At 38.5% G+C, this 21,637-nt stretch overlaps 1 protein-coding gene across 3 annotated transcripts in view; it reads right to left on the bottom strand.

The window, feature by feature from the left end:
* The window catches only part of PARN (poly(A)-specific ribonuclease), a 64,468-nt gene extending 46,218 nt beyond the window's left edge, over positions 1–18,250 (bottom strand). Inside the window, exons 1-16 of one of the 3 annotated variants that reach the window (XM_076351527.1) lie at positions 18,186–18,248; positions 17,711–17,788; positions 16,739–16,818; positions 14,867–14,934; positions 14,691–14,772; positions 13,886–13,946; positions 13,018–13,183; positions 12,742–12,807; positions 11,951–11,989; positions 8,583–8,625; positions 7,834–7,914; positions 5,649–5,705; positions 4,494–4,571; positions 3,262–3,305; positions 2,732–2,774; positions 940–1,015 (exon numbers count right to left, since the gene is read on the bottom strand). In XM_076351527.1, coding sequence (XP_076207642.1) covers positions 940–1,015; positions 2,732–2,774; positions 3,262–3,305; positions 4,494–4,571; positions 5,649–5,705; positions 7,834–7,914; positions 8,583–8,625; positions 11,951–11,989; positions 12,742–12,807; positions 13,018–13,183; positions 13,886–13,946; positions 14,691–14,772; positions 14,867–14,934; positions 16,739–16,818; positions 17,711–17,788; positions 18,186–18,204 — 1,081 coding nt within the window. In that variant the 5' untranslated portion in view covers positions 18,205–18,248. Of the gene's footprint in view, positions 1–939; positions 1,016–2,731; positions 2,775–3,261; positions 3,306–4,493; positions 4,572–5,648; positions 5,706–7,833; positions 7,915–8,582; positions 8,626–11,950; positions 11,990–12,741; positions 12,808–13,017; positions 13,184–13,885; positions 13,947–14,690; positions 14,773–14,866; positions 14,935–16,738; positions 16,819–17,710; positions 17,789–18,185 lie in introns of all 3 variants that reach the window. The other 2 variants (XM_076351529.1, XM_076351526.1) reach the window with 2 other exon arrangements.
* Positions 18,251–21,637: the final 3,387 nt, after the last annotated feature.

The following is a 21,637-nucleotide window of genomic DNA, read 5'->3' on the forward strand; positions in this document are numbered from 1 at the left end:
GGTCATATATTGCTCAAGAAAGAAAAAAAAAAAAAGGTAAAATCATTATTTTATATTACATCAGCAAAAATTAGTACCTGACAGCTGCCAAATTATGTTACATCCTGAGAAGAAGCTACAGAGGATATGCCACTAAAAGGTCTGCATGCAATTACTGTACACTCCATATGTATGGTATTACTTAGGTCTCAGTACCAACAGCTCCTGCTCATTGTCCAAGATGATTGTAGATTATCCGTCTTATCTGTCCTGTTACTACAGCTTAAGTGCATCTGCTCTGCACATTCAGCAATATAAAAAAGTATCACTCATCTTGTTTTTGATTAAGCATTGAGACCTTCCCTTCCAACATACTCTACTGTTGAGTATTGTCCTCCCTTTTCTAAATCAGCAACTTAAGAAAAAATCCAGAACCCTGAGATAAGCTTGCCCTTTGATTAAATATCCTTTCATTCACCTCAAAGCAAAGAAAGTTTTAAGGGAACTTTAATGATTTCTAAAACACACATGACTAGTCACTACTGTGTAAGTTTTCCTGGTTTTGTTTGTCCAAGTGCCTACTAGAGTGCTCTGGCTTTGATCTGAAGGACAATAATAAGCAAATGAAACAGTTCTAAAACAATTTCAAGTTACTCAACAAAAATCAAGCTAAAAAAACAAAAGGCCATCATTAGAAGATGAAGAAACTGCTGTTCACTGAATACATCCATTCTTCTATTATCTGAAATAAAGTGGAAGGATTCCTACTGACTTCCACTAATAGTTCTAAATGCAACTGCACTGTATGTGCATTGCCCATGTTTGAAGTCCCTTTCATCAAAACACTAAGTATTAATAGGGGAATTTACATTTCAGACCAAGAACAAAAATAATCAAAACACTTTTTCCTCTGAAAGAGGACAACATTTCAGAAATAAGACCATTTTGATATAACCTTACCAACTTTAGGAGGGCTGAATGGAACCTCTTTTAAACGCTTTTCCAGTTCTGCAAGGGATGTATTATTAATGATCTCCTGCAAGAAAAGACACCATTAACTGCCAATGCCAAGCACATTTTCCCTGGAAGCTGAAATCAAATAGGATAAAAATACTGCTGCCACCTTGTGTTCTCTAAGTATTTATACATAGCCTCATTTCAAACTAATACACCAGAGTCATCTGTCAAGACAAGTCTTAAAAAGTACTTGCCTCACCTACAACATAGTATCTATGAGTCACAAGCATTTATTAATACTTTTCAGAATTCTTGATAATAAATTATGCCAAAGTAATATTTCTATTTGAATCTGGTTCCATGCATGGTACATGTGGCAGGGGAAAAGGCAACACAAACAGCAAGGCAAAATATCCTAGATATTGATCATAATGGTTGAAGGCAATGGTTCAAGGTGAGTATTGAAGTGTGCTTGCTGACTGGACATTCTTGAATAGGTTTGTAAGTGTAAATACTGCTGATTTAAAGTAATACAAAGACAGTGAAAGAAGCCTGACAATCAGAAAGCTGCTCCTACACTTCAGCTTAGCTGAGTTGCATTACCGAATCTATATATGCATCTATAAAATGTCACGAAAGGATATGTAGATTATTAATTTATTCAAACCAAACTTCCTGAATAATCAAATATACTTTGTCAACCAGTACAACGGAAAAAACATGCAGAATCAACAGCAAGAGAAAACCCAAAATCTCACACAATCTTTCTTAAAGTTGTCTGAAATTTTTGAGGACCAAATTTCCTTTGGTTCTAAATCAAGACAGCTGTTTACAGTTATCATCGTCTGTGGTCTGAAGAACTCAGTACAATGAACAAGCTTAAATGATACATTACATTGGCATCCCAAAGCACCATTTGATAACAATAGCCTAAAACCCAAGCATCTACTGTAAAAATTACAAATACCAACATAACTACCAAACATAAAACTTGTGCAGGATTATTAGTTTTCAAAATACAAAAACCTCTATTCTTACTACAGTAGTATACAAGACAAACCTGAAAATATCTACTAAGTACATTCTAATGAGATTTTCTGTTATGCAATGCTCTGAAGTCAGAAAGGTATGCAGAAAGATAGATGCTGCTTCATCAGCATATTTTTTAATTAACTCATTCTAAACGCACACAGGAAAGCAGAGAGTATGATCACTTATCTCAATACTTCTTTGTTAGAATAAAACTCATGCTGCAAGAGCTTTTAAGAGAAACCTGTAATTTTTTTCTCCTGCTGACTACCCACTAAACAGCAGGCCACAATAGAACCTAATGATGATGTTCAAGTGTCTTTTTCTAGACAAATCTAAGTCAGCATTCACAATATTCTAAAGCTTTGAGTATACAAGCAGCTTCCAGGTCCTATTTGTTCATGAATAACACTTTTTTTTTTTTTCTCTCCTGAGGAGACATGCAATCTTGTGCTAATTTACGAGACAAAAAATCTGCTAATCACATTTTAAGTAGCAAAAACTGTACATATTTTGGAATTCAAAGCTGCTAAGTTACCTTAAAACCACAACAAACACAAAAGTCACTTGTACAAAAGTAAAAATTTGTATTCTAAAAATTTTGTCAGTTTAGATAAGGGGTTAAGAAAAACCATTCTTTTACAAAAGAGGAGCATCACAGAAAACATTGATAGACACTTTTCTCTCTAAAAAAAAAAATTGTTTCAATACACGCTTAATGCAAACTTGTATCTTCAAATCATTCTATAATATTATATTAATTTACCTTAAAAGGTTGTGTACTTGCCATCAGTTTAGTATCCAATAGCCTAGAAACAAAGTAAGAGCTAATAAGTTGAAATGGAAGAATGTCCATTTTGCCAAATCCTCAAAAATGTTTTGGTGTATTAGCTGGGAAACAGCAGTTTCACTCTACTGAAAAATTACTCTCAGATCTTAGAGCAGCCAAAACACTCCTTGGCTTTGTTCAGCATGAAAAAGGACAGCAACTAAGCAATAGCAAGAGATGCAAACAATAAGTAGCAAATAAATCTTGTTCCAAATGTAGTGCAGATTCAAAACACCAAACATCATGCCAAAAACAACGGGGTAGCAAAGTTGCATCTTTTGCCAAGAAGTAGAATAATAGCACTGCTTTTCTGAAAAAGAAGTGCTACAGAATACCTCAAAAACTGTATTTATCTAACTTGTTCCCAATTTTATTTCCAGTAACAGCTAGGTTACAGGGCTAGGATAAACAATATCAGCTTGCTAAAACAGTACTAAAACAGTTGGAAGTTTGAACTAAGAACTTACCGGGGAAAGACACATGATGTTACTTCCTTGAACTCACTTAGGTCCTAATTTAACATTAAACCAGAAGATAAAATCCAAGTAAGTTAACTGTTTATCAGTCTCAGGATGATAGATAGCAATAGCTACAATTATCCATTCAGCTTCTAAAACTGAGATACAGTAACTGCATTCTCATCTCATAAAAGATGCATTTGTCAGCATTACCTTAGATACCACCTGCAATTACATAGAACTACAGACTAATTATTTCTGATTTGTCTGCGATTCGTAAGAGAAATGTTCTATCACCTCCAATACCATATCCTACTATATAACCTAGATTACCTCTAATTCCAGCTGTGTTAACAGTTTTACTTAAAAGTTCCCAGCATTTAAGATGTCAATGGAATATAAGCAGTCACTCCATGTGGACAGTTGACTGCCTACATGTTTAGATCTTCCAAGTGTCAAAAGTACAGGAACAACTGACAACTGCTTATGTTCCAACACTGAACAGGTCCCAAACTTCTTTCTCCCATCTCATAATCAAGTCTTTCCCATAACACCCACAAGCCCTTGAGGATTGCAAGTAACATAACCATCACGTTGGCCATCCTTCCAATGAGACCTTTGGCTTCTTCAGACAATGTCCTCAGCGCCAATATATTGCTTAGTTTAACTTAATTGTTAGACTATTGTAGTCATGAACTGTTAGACTGCCCTACTGCAGTCATGAAAGTATGCTCCCTCCAATTATTCAGACATTCCACCTCTTCACCCTAATGAACATCATCCTGCTACAAGATTTCTTATCATTCTATTAATTGTACTATATTATATGAAAACATGTATTCCCACTTTGTAAACTACAGGGGGAAAAATGCCACACAATAATGCTGAAGCTCCAAACCAGTATCTTAACAAGTCAGTCAGTTAAATTTACCTGCCATTATCCAAGCAGTTTCTGAAGGACTAACAGATATGAGCAGAAACCACAATTCAATTCCAACATTTAATTTAAACATTTTAAAAATGTAAAGGAGAAGCTTTCAATCCAACTAAGCTTTCTACATGAAGATTTAAGAAAATAAGGCAGTAACCCAGAAGTAACAAGTGTTCTTTTTAAAATACTTCTCTGTTGTTCTTAATAGACTGTCATATGCTTCCATTCACAAGAAAGTCTGGAGATAAGACTAAAGAGAAATACATTGAGGCATTTATTTCATCATCTGAACATTCAGAAGATTACTTACATCAGGTAGGGGACAATAGAACTGGTGTATGGTATGCATAACATCCAGTAGCATATTGTGCCCAATAACAAGCTTGCCCTGTGAAAAGAACATTAAATGTTAGTTACATTTCCAATCACAGCCATGGTAAGGGCAATTTGTGAAAAGCACCTATCCCAGATGCTAGCCAAGGGCAGCTGGAACAAATACAAATCAAACCTCCCCATTTGCTCTCTGCCTGCCCCACAGACTCCTCCATTCTCTCAGAGCAGCCACTCCTTTTTCCTCTACTCCCAACCACCTATCACAGCCTTCAGCAGCAGCTTGAAATGTTGAGAAGATGCACTAGAACAGCTACTTACATTTGGTTTCCAAATGTAATCTATTTAAGATTGAAGTCAAGTGATTTCTCAGTCCACTATCTTTTAATTTACAACTTGTACAACAACTCACAATATATTCTTTACAGTTGTAATATACGATAGTTATTAGAAGCATGATCTGGCTTCTCACGGTGCAGAACCTTTCATGCCAGATGTTGTACAAGCAAGTTCCTTCTTGAAAAAGTACAAGAAATTTTTTCAATGTTAACTTTGATTCATTTGACATGACAACCTTTTCTGCTTCCCTGCATCCTCCATTTGCTAGAGAAAACAATATGCATACTTATTATTTTTTTTCTACACAGCAGGCTGTAACAACTACATGAAAATAATTGGGCTGAAGGGGACAGATGTGAAACTATAGCCTATTTTAACTGTGTAAGTAGAAGAGAACCAGATGACCTTCTCTGATTAAGCCTTTAACTGCCGGGGGGGGGGGGGGAAAAACCACAACCAAAAAAACCCCCAACCACAACAATCTTTTAGGGACAGAGAAAAAAAAAACTCAAAGCTTAGTTACTTAAGAGAATCTTGTTAAGAGCCCTAAGAAATTGGTATTGTTGACTCTTACAGATAATGAAGTTGTGTATGTCATTAGTTTAAGAGCTTACTTAACCTACCATACTCAACCACTGTAAAACATGAAGCAACAACAAAAAAAAAAAAAAAGAGAAGCCACTTTAACTTGTATTTAATCTTATCTTCCAAAATGTAACAGCAAAAGAATTCTTTCTTTGAATTAATTACTTTTTTTCTTACTACCAAAGGTACGTTAAAAATCATGTTAACTTACAGAATTAGCAATGGCATGAATGACTCTGGAAAATCCTACTGCATCATTCAATTCTTCCTGTAAGCAAAGATTTTTACATTAGTGAAACATAAATACAAATATTGTCAAAACTGTACCTGTGAACTGGCAGATACACCAGTTTGGATCAAACTGTTTCTCAGACATAACCAAGAACAGACCAGAGAGGAAATGTCAGTATTTGGAAGATACATGAGGTCAAAGCAGGATGCTGACAGAATTCCAGTTTTATATGTAGCTCTAGATCACTGTAAAGTAGGACAAGTCACAAGCTATTGTGGTGGGTTGACCCTGGCCAGAAGCCAAACACCCACTCTGCCTTTTGCTCACTCCCCTTTCCCGGGGATAGGGAGTACAAAAAAAAAAAAAAAAAAAAAAATTCAAAGGAAGGCAAAAAGACTCATGAATCAATATAATTACAAGTTTAGTAAGAAAAGTAAAAGCTGCGTGCACAAGCAAAGCAAAAAGAGGAATTCATTCACCACTTCCCATCAGCAGGCAGATGTCCAGCCACTTCCTGGGAAGCAGGGCCTCAGCATGCTTAAGGGTTGCTTGGGAAGGTAAACACTATAACCACGAACATCCCCTCCCAACCTCTTGCCCACTCCTGCAGCCTACTTGCTTTTGGGGGAAGGTGGAATAGAGAGAGAAAGCCCTGACACTGTGCAAGCACCATTCAGCAGTAGCCAAAACACTTGTATGGTATCAACACTGTTTTAGCCACAAATGCAAAGCACAGCAACATATGGGCTGCTATGAAGAAAGTTAACTTCATCCCAACCAGACCAATACAGCTGTAGTCAGTTCATTGTCAATACAGTATCTTCAATAGTGCTCAACAGCTATTAGACTGCAAACAGCTCAAGAAGATATTAAAACTAAGCTACGTATCTTCAGCCATATTTTTATATACATTGTCGTAAGATGCAACAGGTTGAATTCTGATTGTTTTCTATTAAATCAGATTGTATTTTTATGCTAACATTGAAACTGGGAAAGAAACATTCTTCACTATTTATATAAACAAAAATAACAAATATTATACAACTAAAATATTACACAAATAAGATATCATATAATGCGAGTTACACATTTTAAACTGACTCAGATTGGTTTCGGGGGGATCTGACTACAACATCTATTTTAGTTTCACTTAAGGAATTTTTTGTAACAGATTTTTCTTTTTCACGTCTAGGGAAGTAATTTCTGCCTTGCATTATTTGTCTTTGTTCAACCAGAAGTGAAATTCAGTAAAAATATTCACTGTTATTTTAGTTCAGCTCTGAATGCCAATGCCACTAGTCAGAGTGAGTAATACACCTAAAAAGACTGCTTCGGAAAAATCTACTGTAGTAGTAAATTGTCCCTAACTTGCCTTTTGGAAAGAGATGTCACATTAGTTGAGGTCTCTTGTTAGATATCTCTTTCCCTCTTAAGAGGGAAAGTTGACTTTATCTTGAAACATGTAAGCACACATCACAAGAGTGTGATCAAGAATTCCCACAATTCAAGTCTTATGACTTCTTGAAACTTGTGTCAGACTCAGTAAGCAAAAATATCAAGTCCTATAAACACTGCTGAGGGTGCCTGAGTATACCAGACATGACCTTGCAGTCAACTTGTTACTACAGTAGTCATGTGCAGCATGCTTCTATCAAGAAAAGTCAGATGACATATTAATTGTACAGGACATTTTAACTCAGACAACTAAGACCAAGCAAGTTTTGTAACGGAGTACTGCTCCAAGGACAGATTGTGAATCCAAATAACATGAAAACTTGCTCGAGAATTTCTACAAGACTTTTTGCAATGACTATTGTTATACAGCACTAATAAATGCAATCAACTGATATTTCCTATCACTAGACCATGCTTCTCTGATACAGCAGATTCATATAAGGAGGAATTCACTGCTCCGGAATATTGGTTCACTATTCTACAATTACTCATTCTTTAAAATTTTGTAGAGTGTCTTGCAACTCTTCTTGCTCTATTGCAAAGCCTAAGTTATCTGGTATAATTTGGAGGATCAATTTCAGACAACAGCCACAGCCAAACAAATGGGAAATACTACCAAACCCAATCACACAATTTTGCATAGCTGATTGAAGTCATAGATTCTCCGCCTCCCTCTTTCATGTAAACTAATGAAATGGAACTTATTTACCTGTTCTTTTGCCTGTTTCTGCTCTTCTCTTCTTTTTCGTTCTTCTTCATTTACCTTACTAATAACAATGTATCTCTCCTTCTAAAAAAAAAAATGTATAGTTTGAGGAATGACTCTGAGAAGTTCATATTTAAGACCACTGCAAGTTTCTGTAAATTTACATTGTAAAGAAAATTGTCATACCTCAGCGGCAGTTACTTGGCAACATGACTGTTTCTATTGTAAGCACCACTTTATCATCTACTCCCAAAAGCCTAGCTTAGAAAGCTGTATTAGATTCATCCACCAAACCTTACTTTTACTAAATCCACTTTTTACTTCTGAGGAAAGGTTATCAGCGTTTCCTTGTAAATAGTGGATTTCAAGTATCTTTTGAAGCAGAGATTTGTGCTGGGAAGTGAGGATACAGCATGTGATGCCACTATTTTCCCTCTAAGATCAAGATCTACTTTTCACCAGTAGATTTACTTTTCACCAATATTGAATGTCAGATCCACTACATCTTAAAATACCCTTTAGTATCCTTTTAAAAAAAAAAAAAATATTAAGCCACACAAATACATGCTTCCACTCCATATGTTGGTCAGATTTAATGTTTAGAAACTAGTTCATTGTATTCCATTTAAAACGTTTGCATTTTGCATAACAAAGTTCAAGTTAGACCTAAAAGTTAGGAGAGTTGGTAAAATTGAGAAATACAATTTCCTTTAAACAGAACAAATGTTACAGGCAGTAACATGCCTAGTTACCTTATCTGACTCCAGAGTTTCAACATGGATACCTTTTGGATACCTACATCAAAACAAATGAAAAGTAAATGTAAGTAGTTATTAATTTGGCATTTAGCATATTGAAACCACAACAGTGATTTGGTAATTTCATGTTTCATTATTACTATAAGTCTTAAGTGCAAAAGAACTATTAAAAGTTCCTTTTTAATTTAAAATAATGGAAAATTTTAAGCAATAAGCTAGTTAAATTGGCCTCCTTACGTTACCTAACAGTAACTAGCACTAAAATCTATTTTCTTATGCAATTTCCCATCCTATTGTTGTGGAACCTATAACTTCTTATTTTAGTAATATTAAGTAAACATCATCTAGATATTTCATCACAATCTAGAATCTCTGCTTTCAAGAAATCCAAAACCAAAACACTGGTGAGAAAGCTCTCATTTACTTGCAGCCACAAGACAGCTTCATTGGTGACTGCATGCCTTTAATATGTCAATTATTCTAGGATCTATAAACAACCCTGAACTTCCTGCTAACAGTAAGCTCTAATAGGAAATATTAATACAAATGTCGTTACCTCTGCTACAGGGTTGCATCACTCCACCACAATCACGTTTAATTTCCAAAGTACTACCATACACAGAGCCACGGAGCATCCAACCGATAGCAAGGTCAAAATATTGTCCTTCACTACTTAACAAGTAGATATTCATAGAATCATTAAGGTTGGAAAAGACCTCCAAGATCATCGAGTCCAACCATCAACCCAACACCACCATGCCCACTAAACCATGTCCCTAAGCGCCTCATCTACATGTCTTTTAAATACTTCCAGGGACGGGGACTCAACCACTTCCCTGGGCAGCCTCTTCCAGTGTTTAACCACTCTTTCAGTAAAGAAATTTTTCCTTACATCCAATCTAAACCTCCCCTGGCACAACTTGAGGCCATTTCCTCTCGTCCTATCGCTTGTTACTTGGGAGAAGAGACCAACACCCACCTCGCTACAACCTCCTTTCAGGTAGTTGTAGAGAGTGATGAGGTCTCCCCTCAGCCTCCTTTTCTCCAGGCTAAACAACCCCAGTTCCCTCAGCCGCTCCTCAGAAGACTTGTTCTCCAGACCCCTCACCAGCCTCGTTGCCCTTCTCTGGACACGCTCCAGCACCTCAACGTCCTTCTTGTAGTGAGGGGCCCAAAACTGAACACAGTGTTCGAGGTGCGGCCTCACCAGGGCCGAGTACAGGGGCACGATCACTTCCCCACTCCTGCTGGCCACACTATTGCTGATACAGGCCAGGATGCCATTGGCCTTCTTGGCCGCCTGGGCACACTGCCGGCTCATGTTCAGCTGGCTGTCGACCAGCACCCCCAGGTCCTTCTCTGCTGGGCAGCTTTCCAGCCACTCCTCCCCAAGCCTGTAGCGCTGCATGGGGTGGTTGTGGCCAAAGTGCAGGACCCAGCACTTGGCCTTGTTGAATCTCATACAGTTGGCCTCGGCCCATCGATCCAGCCTGTCCAGGTCCCTCTGCAGAGCCTTCCTACCCTCGAGCAGATCAACACTCCCGCCCAACTTGGTGTCATCTGCAAACTTACTGAGGGTGCACTCAATCCCCTCGTCCAGATCATCGATAAAGATATTGAACAAGACCGGCCCCAGTACTGAGCCCTGGGGAACACCGCTCGTGACCGGCTGCCAACTGGAGTTAACTCCATTCACCACAACTCTCTGGGCCCGGCCGTCCAGCCAGTTTTTTTACCCAGCGCAGAGTACACCTGTCTAAGCCGTGAGCCGCCAGCTTCTCTAGGAGAATGCTGTGGGAGACGGTGTCAAAGGCTTTACTGAAGTCCAGGTAGACCACATCCACAGCCTTTCCCTCATCCACTAGGCGGGTCACCTGGTCATAGAAGGAGATCAGGTTGGTCAAGCAGGACCTGCCTCTCATGAACCCGTGCTGGCTGGGCCTGATCCCCTGGTTGTCCCGCACATGCCTTGTGAGCGCCCTCAAGATGAACCGCTCCATAATCTTCCCTGGCGCCGAGGTCAGGCTGACAGGTCTGCAGTTCCCCGGAGTCTCCTTCCGGCCCTTCTTGTAGATGGGCATCACATATTACTCTGATCTTCCCATTATAATAAACTAACCACAATTATATAACAACCGCAGAACCAGCATGTTTCCTTCATCCTCTGGCTATTACTAAAACTAGTACTAGAGAATACATACTAGAGTACTACTGTGTTCTCTCCACCCTGACTTCTCACACAATTTTGAACCTAGACCTCACTTTCAAGCTGTTTCATGTCACAAATCTTGGATGCATCAAAACACTGTTGCACAACAAAATACTTCAATAGCGAAAATGACCTGTGAAGAGTTCAGGACACAAGAGCAATTAATAACCTCACTGTTTACTGCTTTAATTATCTCCATACTAACTTCATAACTTTGCTTTCTCTCACCCATACACACACACACACTATACACAGTGGTATACACAAAAAGCAACACAGCTGAATGTTAAAAAAAAACCAATTCATGAACACACTCTTCCATCCACTGAGAGAAGATGCAAGAGTAAGTGTCAGACAAACATAACACTATATGCTACTGGAAGCTATAGATATTCTATCAATACATTGAAAAATCCACACAGAAAAATTCTTGAAAACATCTTTTTTTCAGATTCGTTCTTAAGCTCACTTCTTGAGATTCCATTTTATAGAGAGAAGCTTTATTTTATCTACTTCCAGTGTAACAGAGTGCTAGATACTGTTGCAACACTGGATTAACTAAATGTACAAAAAAAATCTCCACTGTATTTTCCCATTTTACTAGTGCAGTCAGAACAATGAAAATCTCATCTCTACAGCCTTACAGTTTCTCCTAAGGCCTTAAGGGATATATTTAGGCAAAGATGAGGGATAAAGTAAGCCAAGAAAGGAGAAGAGAATTACTACTAGAATTAGGATTTTTAAGTCATCAGAAATGCTTATACTTGGCATCTAACAGAAAACTAGAAACATACCAGTACCTACTATAGAACTATTAGTTTTTCAAGTAAAGCCCACAATCTGATAAGGGCATGCACTTTCTGTTCACTAAAAACCTGTCAAGTTGCATTTGTTACATAATTCTAGGCTGTGCTGTTCTATTCATTGATTTTAGATAGGAATGATAAAATAAATACTAAGCTTTAAAATATTCAAATGAATCATCACAAACCAGTTTAATGCAATTTACCTTCAGAACATTATAAAAGTCTTCTCTTAAAGGAAAAAAAAGTCTAAATGAATCACCTCTGAGGTTAAGTAGATCAGATCTTACTCAGATTTCTTATGAGAAATACTAAAAATATACAGTAAGGCAGTATTACCAGTAACTTACTTCCAGCTCAAGGTCTGATAAATTAATTTCCTCTGAAATCTAAAAATCAAAAGATAATTGGGTTACTAATACTCCACTTACAAAAGTGTTTCAAAGTAATAATGTTCAGTTAAAGCCCGCTCCATGTTCATTTGTAGAAAGATTTTTAAAGCCTAAGTCACTGCTACCAGAACCTATAAGCTTGGAAGGGTTTTACTGAATTCTCGTGTTCAGCTGCAAAGCTGTAAAGGCATTTACGCCATTTTGTACAGTTATCCACACATCTTCTCATAAACAAATATTCTGTAGTCATGATTACTAAATATAGATATAGTGATGTTACCTCACCCCCAGCTTCACAATGTTCTAGTACTTCTAAATTCAATTTATTTTTCAAATAACCGTACTCTCCAAACATCTGGACTCCAAAGCTAAATAGACACTTAAAACAGTTTCAATACACAGTGTCAAATATGAATAACTGATAGCTCAATAGATTCGATAAATTTGTTTACAAAATGCATATCCAAGGCTTATGGAGCACTTCAGCAATAGCAAAAGGAGGCTCACATATGCAATACACTTCTTGGCTATACTTAGTCACTACATGCAGAAGTTATGCATCTATGAGTTATACTCATAAAGCAGAGTATGACATCCATCTAAGTTACCATGTTTTCTCAACCTTCAGAGATTAGTCAAATGTAGATTTTGCTACAGTTATAGATATTCTTCTTCCTTGTCACTCCCCTAATTCTATATGGCCAAAATAAATACTTTTTTTTAGAAGATATGTCATTTCAGAAACTGACCCTGTACATGGCTCCAGCTCCAAACTTTCATTTTCTTCATTCTTTAGTAAGTCTTCTATCTGTTCCCTGGAAGAAACAGATGATTTGCTTCTATGTCTACCGTTTTCCTTTTACGATGTTTACAGCTCTCCCCAAAAGACAAGAAAACACTTCATAACGAAGAGAACTATTTCACAACTAGTGAACTAATAAAAATAGCTTCAACGTACAAACATGTCACTATTGTTTATGTTTTAGTTTCCACAACACCAGAGGATATTAAACAATTTTACTTACACTACTTTCTCAATGAATTTTTTCTGATCTTCGGGAATTGTTACAGGACATTTTGTAGCATTAGGAGAAATGTATGACAGAGATCCTGCACCATTGGCCTGAGAACGTTTTTCATCATACTGTTCCCTTAGCTGCCTTTCTTCTTCCTGATTTAAATATGGAATTCCTAAAAAACAAACAAAAAACCAAGACATTTAAAAGCTCATCATAATTAGAGACAAATTAGGGATGTATGATTTAGCAAAGACTTATTACTAGCCAAGCATTTGCCAGTGTTACACCCCTGAAGGCTCAAAACACATCTTTCCCTTTCAGTCATCTGTTTTAGACCCCATTCTTTATCTGTGTGTATACAGGCTCCCTTCTAGCACATGCCAGATTAGCTGGTACCATTGGACTCTTAAGAGCTATATGCCTCATCTGCACAAGGCACGAGCCTGAATACTGCAGAGCTGTAGATCACAATCACAAAAATATTTAGCACTCCTCTTCCTTGCTATCTGTATCACTTTAATAATAGACTGCAGCGGCACCTATTACAATGCACTGATACTTTTTCTAAAATGTCACTACTGATCCATTACACAGCTACATAACTTGTTAATCTATGTATGTTCAGCCACCAAACAAAAATAAACAATCAAGCACTTATCTAAATAGGAATTCTGTTCTGTTGAATCTATACAATGAATTTTTTGAAAGGGAGTTAACTACCAGCACAATTGTAGAACAGATAAGAATAATTCTAAGAATTTCATTATGTGTTAAGAAAGTATCATGAATGCCTGCCTTTTTCTTTTTGCAGAAAATGAGGAAAGATGTCATCATAAATTTTGCAGACATTGAAAGAAAAAAAAAACCAACTCACCGTTGCGAAAAACTTTATTAAAATCAAATCCTTGGTTTGCTAAAAAATCTATACTTGAACTCTGCAACAAAAGAAAATAGCTTTACAATTGGCAAGAGTATCTGTGGTGTAAAAAGATCAATTCAGTTATTTTTACACTTCTTAAGAAATTATACTAGTTCCAAAGTCAAGAGCAACCAAGTTTGTTACCCTAAAGAAGCCACAGCGAGTTTAGGCTCTGCTACTTCTGTTATTTATTTTCAACTTCCATAAAGTACAAGAACAATGAATACACTAAAGGGATAAAGATGAAAGAACGAGCTATGTGGAGAGAGGAAACTGAAGAAAACAAAATGTGCTTCAGAAGAACAAATCTGAGACCAGAAAAATCCTGGCAATAGCCTGGGAAGCAGTGAAAGTGAGATAAGCAGATGGGAATAAAGGATCAAACAGAAAAAGCAAGGGAGCAGGAAGTCAGACAAGAAAGGAATAAAAAAAAAAACCACAGAATCATCTTGCCAGGTTTGGAACATTATCTCCAATTCCAGAAACCACACAATGCAATATGTAACAAGATTTAAAAACTTAAGTCAAAGATATTCCCTTAAAGCTCATTTTTAGGGATTGCTCTTAACTGATGCTTATTTCTTCTATAAGAAAAAAACCCAAACCCCGGAAACTTATGTTTATTTGCCTTTTAAGCTGTTAAAAGAACCAACCACTTCTCCCTCTACAATGATGTAGAGTTTTCCTGGAAATATTTTTTTTAGAAGTTTGCTGCAGGTGTACCTTAACCAAACGAAATCAAACTTGTTTTTCTACTAACCTGACAGACAAACTTGACATCTGGTGAACTTCTGTTAAAGGGTTTTGGAAAAATATAGAAATTAAATGACTTCATTATATACCTGTGAAAAAGAGGAGTCGCATGTCAATACACCTTATCAATATTACTTTATAAATTACTCAATTAAGACAACAAGGAATAAGAGAATAACATACTTTTCTTCTGTGTGATCATATTTAAAAGTGCAAAGGCCAAACTGAAAGAGCAAAAAATCCATGGAATGCTGGAAAGGAAAGGAAAACTTTGCATGAGAATAAAAATCATACACATTTAAAGATAACCTGGGTGCATCCACAATAAATATGATTTTTCTCCATTTCAGAATTAAGCAAATCTGAATCTTCTTAACCAACATTTGTTCTGCTGGTAATTTTGAAGTAAATACACCAGAGTTTTTCAACTAGTTTTCATCCCCATTTAATCATCTTACTATTGCCCAAAGATGACTTGTAGCATGCACTTCCATTGCCTAAACAGAGAAGAACTGAGGGAAGTCCCATCTCTCTCCACCTGTTGCTCACACACGAGAGATGCTGCATCTAAAGCAGCTGTCAGTCCTCCTTCTCAACGTTCATTTACACTCCCCATAGTGGGGGAGCAGGCTGTGAGGGACACTGGCTGTATATAGTTTTCAAATACACGCAATAATATATTTAATGTTCTTCTAATCCATGTGGCTAACAGTGGATAACGTGATAGATGTACGAGCATAGTCACTAGGCACTTTATCATCACGTCCTCTAGTATTTCACAATTGTTGGATCAATATTGGAAAGGTTTTTAACACCACTGCAAGTGTACAAGAAAATAAACAAGCATTGTGGTCTCATTGAAAGACTCATTCCTCCTGAGGGCCAAACACCCATTTTAAACAAAAAGACGACACAGGATTATTCAATTCTATCATAGGGAAAAAAAAAAGTAGGTGGCAACAGGACATATAAAATTAGTCCTCTTATCTTTGAGTATAAAGATCAAAAATATCAATAATCATGTTAATTTATTAGCTGGTAAAAGTTTTAAGAAGGTGACAACAAAGAATGTGGGGCCGGCTTCTGATACACCAGACCTCTGACAATGAGCAACAGAGACTGACTGTGCCTGCAGAGCCTGAACCATCAGCTACCCTGAAGCTCTCAAAGCCTCATATTCAGCCAAATGAACACAAAATGGCATCCTCTAGCTTCTTGGATGTTCTTCAGAGACTGGTCTCTATTTTTATTGTCTTCTTTAGTGTTTGGGGGTTTTTTTTAGCTCTAGCCTCCTCTCCAGTTTTCGCCATTTGTTGTCCTAGTTTCTCAGTAGGAGCACTAACCAGTAATTCCCTCATCAATATTAGTAAACAGTGTTTATTGACTCCTTGGACACTTCAGGAAACAGCATGTGCTGAGATGCTTAGCATTTCTCTTTTCTGATTCCTTTCTCTTATGGAAAAAAAAAAACCACAGAACAAAACCAAACACCAAACCCACAACCCAAAACATCACAGTTTTGACCTTTTGACCCTCACACACCGTATGTTCTCTCCTGTGGTCATTGGGCTATTGTTCATAACTCTTTCGATGCCCTCCAGCAGCCCTTTTTTTTTTTTTCCTGTGCTGCAGAAAGGCAGAGGTGGTGGTGACAGCTGGCATTTAAGTTTTGTTAGGGACAGCACACGCCGGCAGGGGAGGTAGTTTGGGAAGGACCCTAGTCCTGATGTAGTTTCTCTGTCACTGAATTTCTCTTACCCAGTCCCCCTTTGAACTGATAGATTTTAACACTCTCAACATCCTTTAACAAGTTCTATGTATCTATTAACTCTTGCATGAGGAATCATGTCTGTCGTGACCGTGACTTCTGCAAGTTTAATGCAACACTCCCTAATTCTTGTGTTAGTAGAGACAATGAAACAAGCAATCCCTGTCTGCTCTATGTAACTCAATTTTACAGACCTCTATCATATTTCTCTACATTGTCTCTATTCTGAACTAAGGAGTTCTAACATTTTTCCAGCATTTTCATTTTAATGAAGGTAAACACTTTACCTTTTTAAGTTTCTGATACCTTTCTTCTGGCGTGTCAAAGCCATTGGTTAATGCACTAACAGAAGGCCCATCGCTGATCCCTGAAAAAGTAGAACATATTTTGCTTTGGGTAAGCTTTTCAAAATTAGCCACAGCAAAGAAATGCAGCAACTAGTAATTTAAGAAAAACATTTTCACTTAAAATACATATTAAGATGATTTCAGTTGAGAAAGATTTTCTGCTGCATAAAAGTATGCGTCTTAGCATAAAAGCCACCCAGTTTAATGGTAGTGTTCCAGCAGTAAAGCTCTGCTGCAAAAGCTCTGCTTCTCTGGTTCCTATTCTACATGATAGTAACATGAAAAGATCGACCAGTAACATAATGTCGATGACTCTTTACAACACAATGCAGGATCAAAGTCAAACTAAAAATGGGAAGAGTGCTGTCCATAGATTTATTGAGTGACTTAGTCACCTTAAGCAAAACATAACAACCACCATATTTCCGTAAGCACCACATCTAACAAAACCTAATCTTGATCATATTTATGTTTCGTTCCGTATCCCAAAGCTAAAGCACTTATTAAGGCACCTCTCTGATGCATAGAGCCTCCAGGGTTTACAAACATAGACGTTCTTACTGCTGTCTTTCCCTGTCCAAACACTTGCAGGGCCTCCCTTATTTATCCCAACCTCTTGCTTTCATGACACATATAAAATCTTTTTTTTTTCCCTGAGCTGCAGCTGAAAATCAATTAACATGTAAAAGATTACTGTAGGGAGGGAGTAGAAGCAGTATGAGTATGACATGTATCTTTCCTTGACCAAAACCTTGCTATCATACATATAAGTAGCTTAATCATTTTGTGGTAGCCTTAGCTTTAGCTTTTTCAAGCCAACCCCGAGATACATTACATGAGCAAACTCGGGCACCTGGAACCCCGCACAGGTATTGCCAACAGTTCACAATCACAAAACAGGCATGACTGTACCTGAAAACTCCCCATCAATGGCCAGGAAGTCCGACTCTTCAATGGCTTCATAAACTTTCTTTAGGTTATCCTTAAAATCTGCGGGTAAAGGGGTAAAACACACCTGAGACTACTAACGACTTCAGCCTACCGCAGCCCGCCGATCCTCAGGCGGGAAGAAGCGGCCCGCACCTGCCAGCGAGCGCGGGGCCGGGGCCGGTGGCGGGGCCGGTGGGGCCTGCCGCACCCTCAGCCTCGGGGCGCGGGCGGAGGCTCGCCCGCCGCACCTCCCTCCTCAGGGCTGTCCCTGAAGGGCGCGGGAAGGAGCGGGGACCCCCTTCGCCCCTGAAGGAGAGGCTGAGGCCGGACCCCGCCGCCAGCCTAGAGAAGGGAAGCCGGGACACCAGGATGTCCTCTGCGCCGCCGGCTCGGAGATTCCCGCCGCGGCCGCGAGGTGCGACCCGAGCACGGCGCGCAGGGGCGGCTGGTCACTCACTGCTTCTGATCACCTCCATCCCGCGCCCGCACCAGCCCGCCCGGAGCTCGGCCCGGCTCGGCACCACCCGCAACCGCCGCCGAGCGCTTCCGGAAACCGCCCCTCCCGCCCCGCCGCACGTGAGCGCCCACGTGAGCGCCCTGAGGCGGTGGGCGGGGCGGCCGCCATTTTCTCCTGGGGCAGTGCCTGGCAGCGAGCGGTGGTTGATCTCTTAGTGCCGGTCATTTGCTCCTGCGCACGGCCCCAGGCCTGCCGTCCCTGGGCGGGGTGGTGGAGGAACGGCTCCCGGAGGGAAGGCCTGACCGCATGTGTGTGAATGGTGGCAGGCCTGCTGCTGCTGCAGCAGCGGACCGTTAGGCCTGAAAAGTGCCCCTCAGCTGCCCACCGCCTTGTGTAATGGTTGGGGGGGATAGCTCTGCCAGCCGCTGCGGAGCGGAAAAGCTGTAATAGGGCCGCCAGTGGAAAAGGAGTCTTAAAACAGCTGCTTTTCTGTGGGGTGCTTTGAAATGTCATAGATGTTGGAAAACACGGTCTTTGCCTTTCAGACCGGAAAGGCAGAATTAGAACCGGCAAGAAAGAAGGGATGGGAATTTGCTGAGGAGATACTAAGAGGATAGTGGAGAACTACTGGTGATTATGCCTTAATGATGAAAAATCCGGAGGAACTGGTAGGCTTGAAGTATTATGGAAGAACCGTTTGTCTTCCTGTTGAAATGATAAAACTAGCGCTTTTGCACATCATTGTAGAATAACAGTAAACAAAGCTCAACGCCCAGCAAGATGTCTCTGCACCTGTGCTGTGGAAGGAAGCAACTGGCCAAGAGAGAAGGTGTTGTACAAGAGCAGAAAGCAGTTGTGGGCAAGGAGAGTATGCAAAGTTTAGCGTATGGGCTGCAGGTTTAGAGTTCACACAGCAGATGAAGAATCTTTTCCAGAATTCCAACAGAATGAAAACAAATGGAAAATTCTCCATAAATTGGGAGGTAATTTCTGCATAGAGTAGAAGATAGAGAATTATACAGGACTGAGCAGAGAGAGCTTTTAAAAGATTCTTCAAGATTAAGTTTTGCCTTTTCAGTATAAGCAATTTATTCTACATGCACTCCCAGCAAATCATCTGTATTATTAAATGGTGCTCAGTAAGAAGTTAATTAAAATAGTAGTAGAGATTTTTCTGTTTTGCAGTAAATTGGCTGAAGCCTAAAATTTTCATCTTACTCCTCTATTTAAGAAATGCTCCTGCAGTTTGTAGTTAAAGTGCTCATGGCACTCTAAAGTGCTTGATGGCTGTTTTGGAAACCTGACATTTTTCCCCAAGTAGCTGGCAAATCCAGGAACTCTTTGCTGCCTTCACCTACAAAACAAAGCTAAACTGCAAATGTAAGATGCTGTAATAAAGTGCAGTTACTTAATAGGAATTGAAGTATTACGTGTTACAGATTAGTCGTTTTCTACTTCAACATGTATGTATTACTACATATTTAGAAGGAAAACTTGAAACTTAAGTGAATCTTCTGGAGTTTTTGTTTTAGTTATTAAAAAGTTATTTTTAACTTGGAAGGATAAAAAGCATAAAGAACTTGAATAGCAGGACTAAACCAAAGCAATTGTAGTTAGCGTTGACTCTGGTGATAGTAACTCCAAAAATATTTATGTGGTGCAATAATCTACACTACGAGTTAATACAGTTTTACCTTGCATATAGTATGGTATGCTCTGTTTTTTTCAGGCACCATCATCTTGGAAATGTGCCCTGCATGTAGGATACAAAGTAATTTTTTACAATAACAGCAAAGTACTCTGCTGAATTAGGACAATTACCCGTCTCAACCAATTTCTGTCTAGTTGATAGTAGTCAGAACTACCATTTGATACTAGACATCTTTTTCTCTTTGAAGGTCTAATGTCCAATTAATCACCTCAGATTTACTTTTATGTTGGTTTTTTGCATTTTTTTTTAACTATTAGATGACTTCTGTTTGCATTTGCCACTATCATTACTAGTGTCCCAAACTGCACAACTAGAGCTTGAATAGATGGGAGTACTTTGCCTTCCTTTTGCTTTCTGAGAAGATCTCGTTTGGAGAAAAATGTAATCTTTGATGGTGCAGTTGACAGCCCAGGTGCCTCATTCTCTGGCTTTGTTCTTCTTTAGGAATAGTCTCCTCTTTACTGTCTTCCTGTATATAACATATGGCAATAAAAAGGAAATGCTATTAAGTGTTAAGAGGAATTTAGAACTCTCATGATATTTAGTCAAGTTTTAATCCCCATTATTGTGTAGTCTTCGTTAATTTTCTGCTTGCAATTGTGTATGTCAAGAAATGTTTCAGAGGGCATACATCTCCACTTTAGTTTCAGAAGATAACATATTTGCCTAATTAAGTACCTGCTTGGCTCTCTTCCATGTATATATTAAAGCAACTGCACTTATGAATGTGTAGTTTGTAATCAGAGTTCTTAAAATCTCCCATTTTTTAAATGACACAGGAAAACGTTGGCTGCTTTCCAAATTACTGGGTACTCTTGGGAGAGAGCAATACAAACAGCTAGTTACAAGACTACATTGCTTTTTTATACATGGAAGTTTTATAAACTAGAACAAAAAGGTTACATTTCCACATCATCAGGTAAGTCTACAGTGCAGACTGTATCAAACACTTTTGTATGTTCTGTTACTTTACTGGACATCGAATGTGAAGCTAAGTGAAAACACCAAAAAAAAGTAGTAAAAAACCTAGATTCTAGAACAAGGCCTAAATATTCTGGGCCACATTTTCACCTCACATGTACTAAGGTAGATCTAGATGATCTTCTTCTGATCTAGAAGAGGTTTAATACTTTCATGCTAGGGTAGTTTAAGGATTTGCCGATTGGGACTTAACTTCAAATATTTAATTAAAATTACAAATAAGTATGAGCTGGTTGGTAGATCTTTTCATAAAATAAGCCTTGGAAGCTAGCTTGTACAGACTTACCTGCTTGTCTGCGCTTCTGTGCTGCTAGTGGAGTTTTAATTTGTATTTGACTAAAGCTGAAAATTGCTTTGGAATCCATAATCATTCCTATGATCCCTGAACCGTTATAGCTAGAATTTTGTGTTAAAAAAAAATCTTGAAATGGCATGTACACTTGAGCATAAGTGCCTGTTTATTCCATGTCAATAGGAAATTTGTCTAGTACCTTTAATGTATTACTTTAAAGAAGGCCAGAATTGGATCGTGATTGTTTTGTCACAAACAGACTGAGCAATAATACTGCAGTCTTGCTAACAGAACTCCACGTGTGAGTAAAGAAGCAATAACTGTTAAGTAAAACAACTAAATATGGAAGTGTGATATACAAATATTGGATCCTTGCTCAAACAGTTGATGAACTTTTCAGCTGCATGTTTTTCTGTCCCATAAGAAATCTGATTAGGCTAGTTCTAAAGCAAACAAAACCAGAGCTAT

This window comes from Aptenodytes patagonicus, chromosome 13 (genome assembly GCF_965638725.1).
Source record: "Aptenodytes patagonicus chromosome 13, bAptPat1.pri.cur, whole genome shotgun sequence".
In the NCBI taxonomy this organism is placed as follows: Eukaryota; Metazoa; Chordata; class Aves; order Sphenisciformes; family Spheniscidae; genus Aptenodytes; species Aptenodytes patagonicus.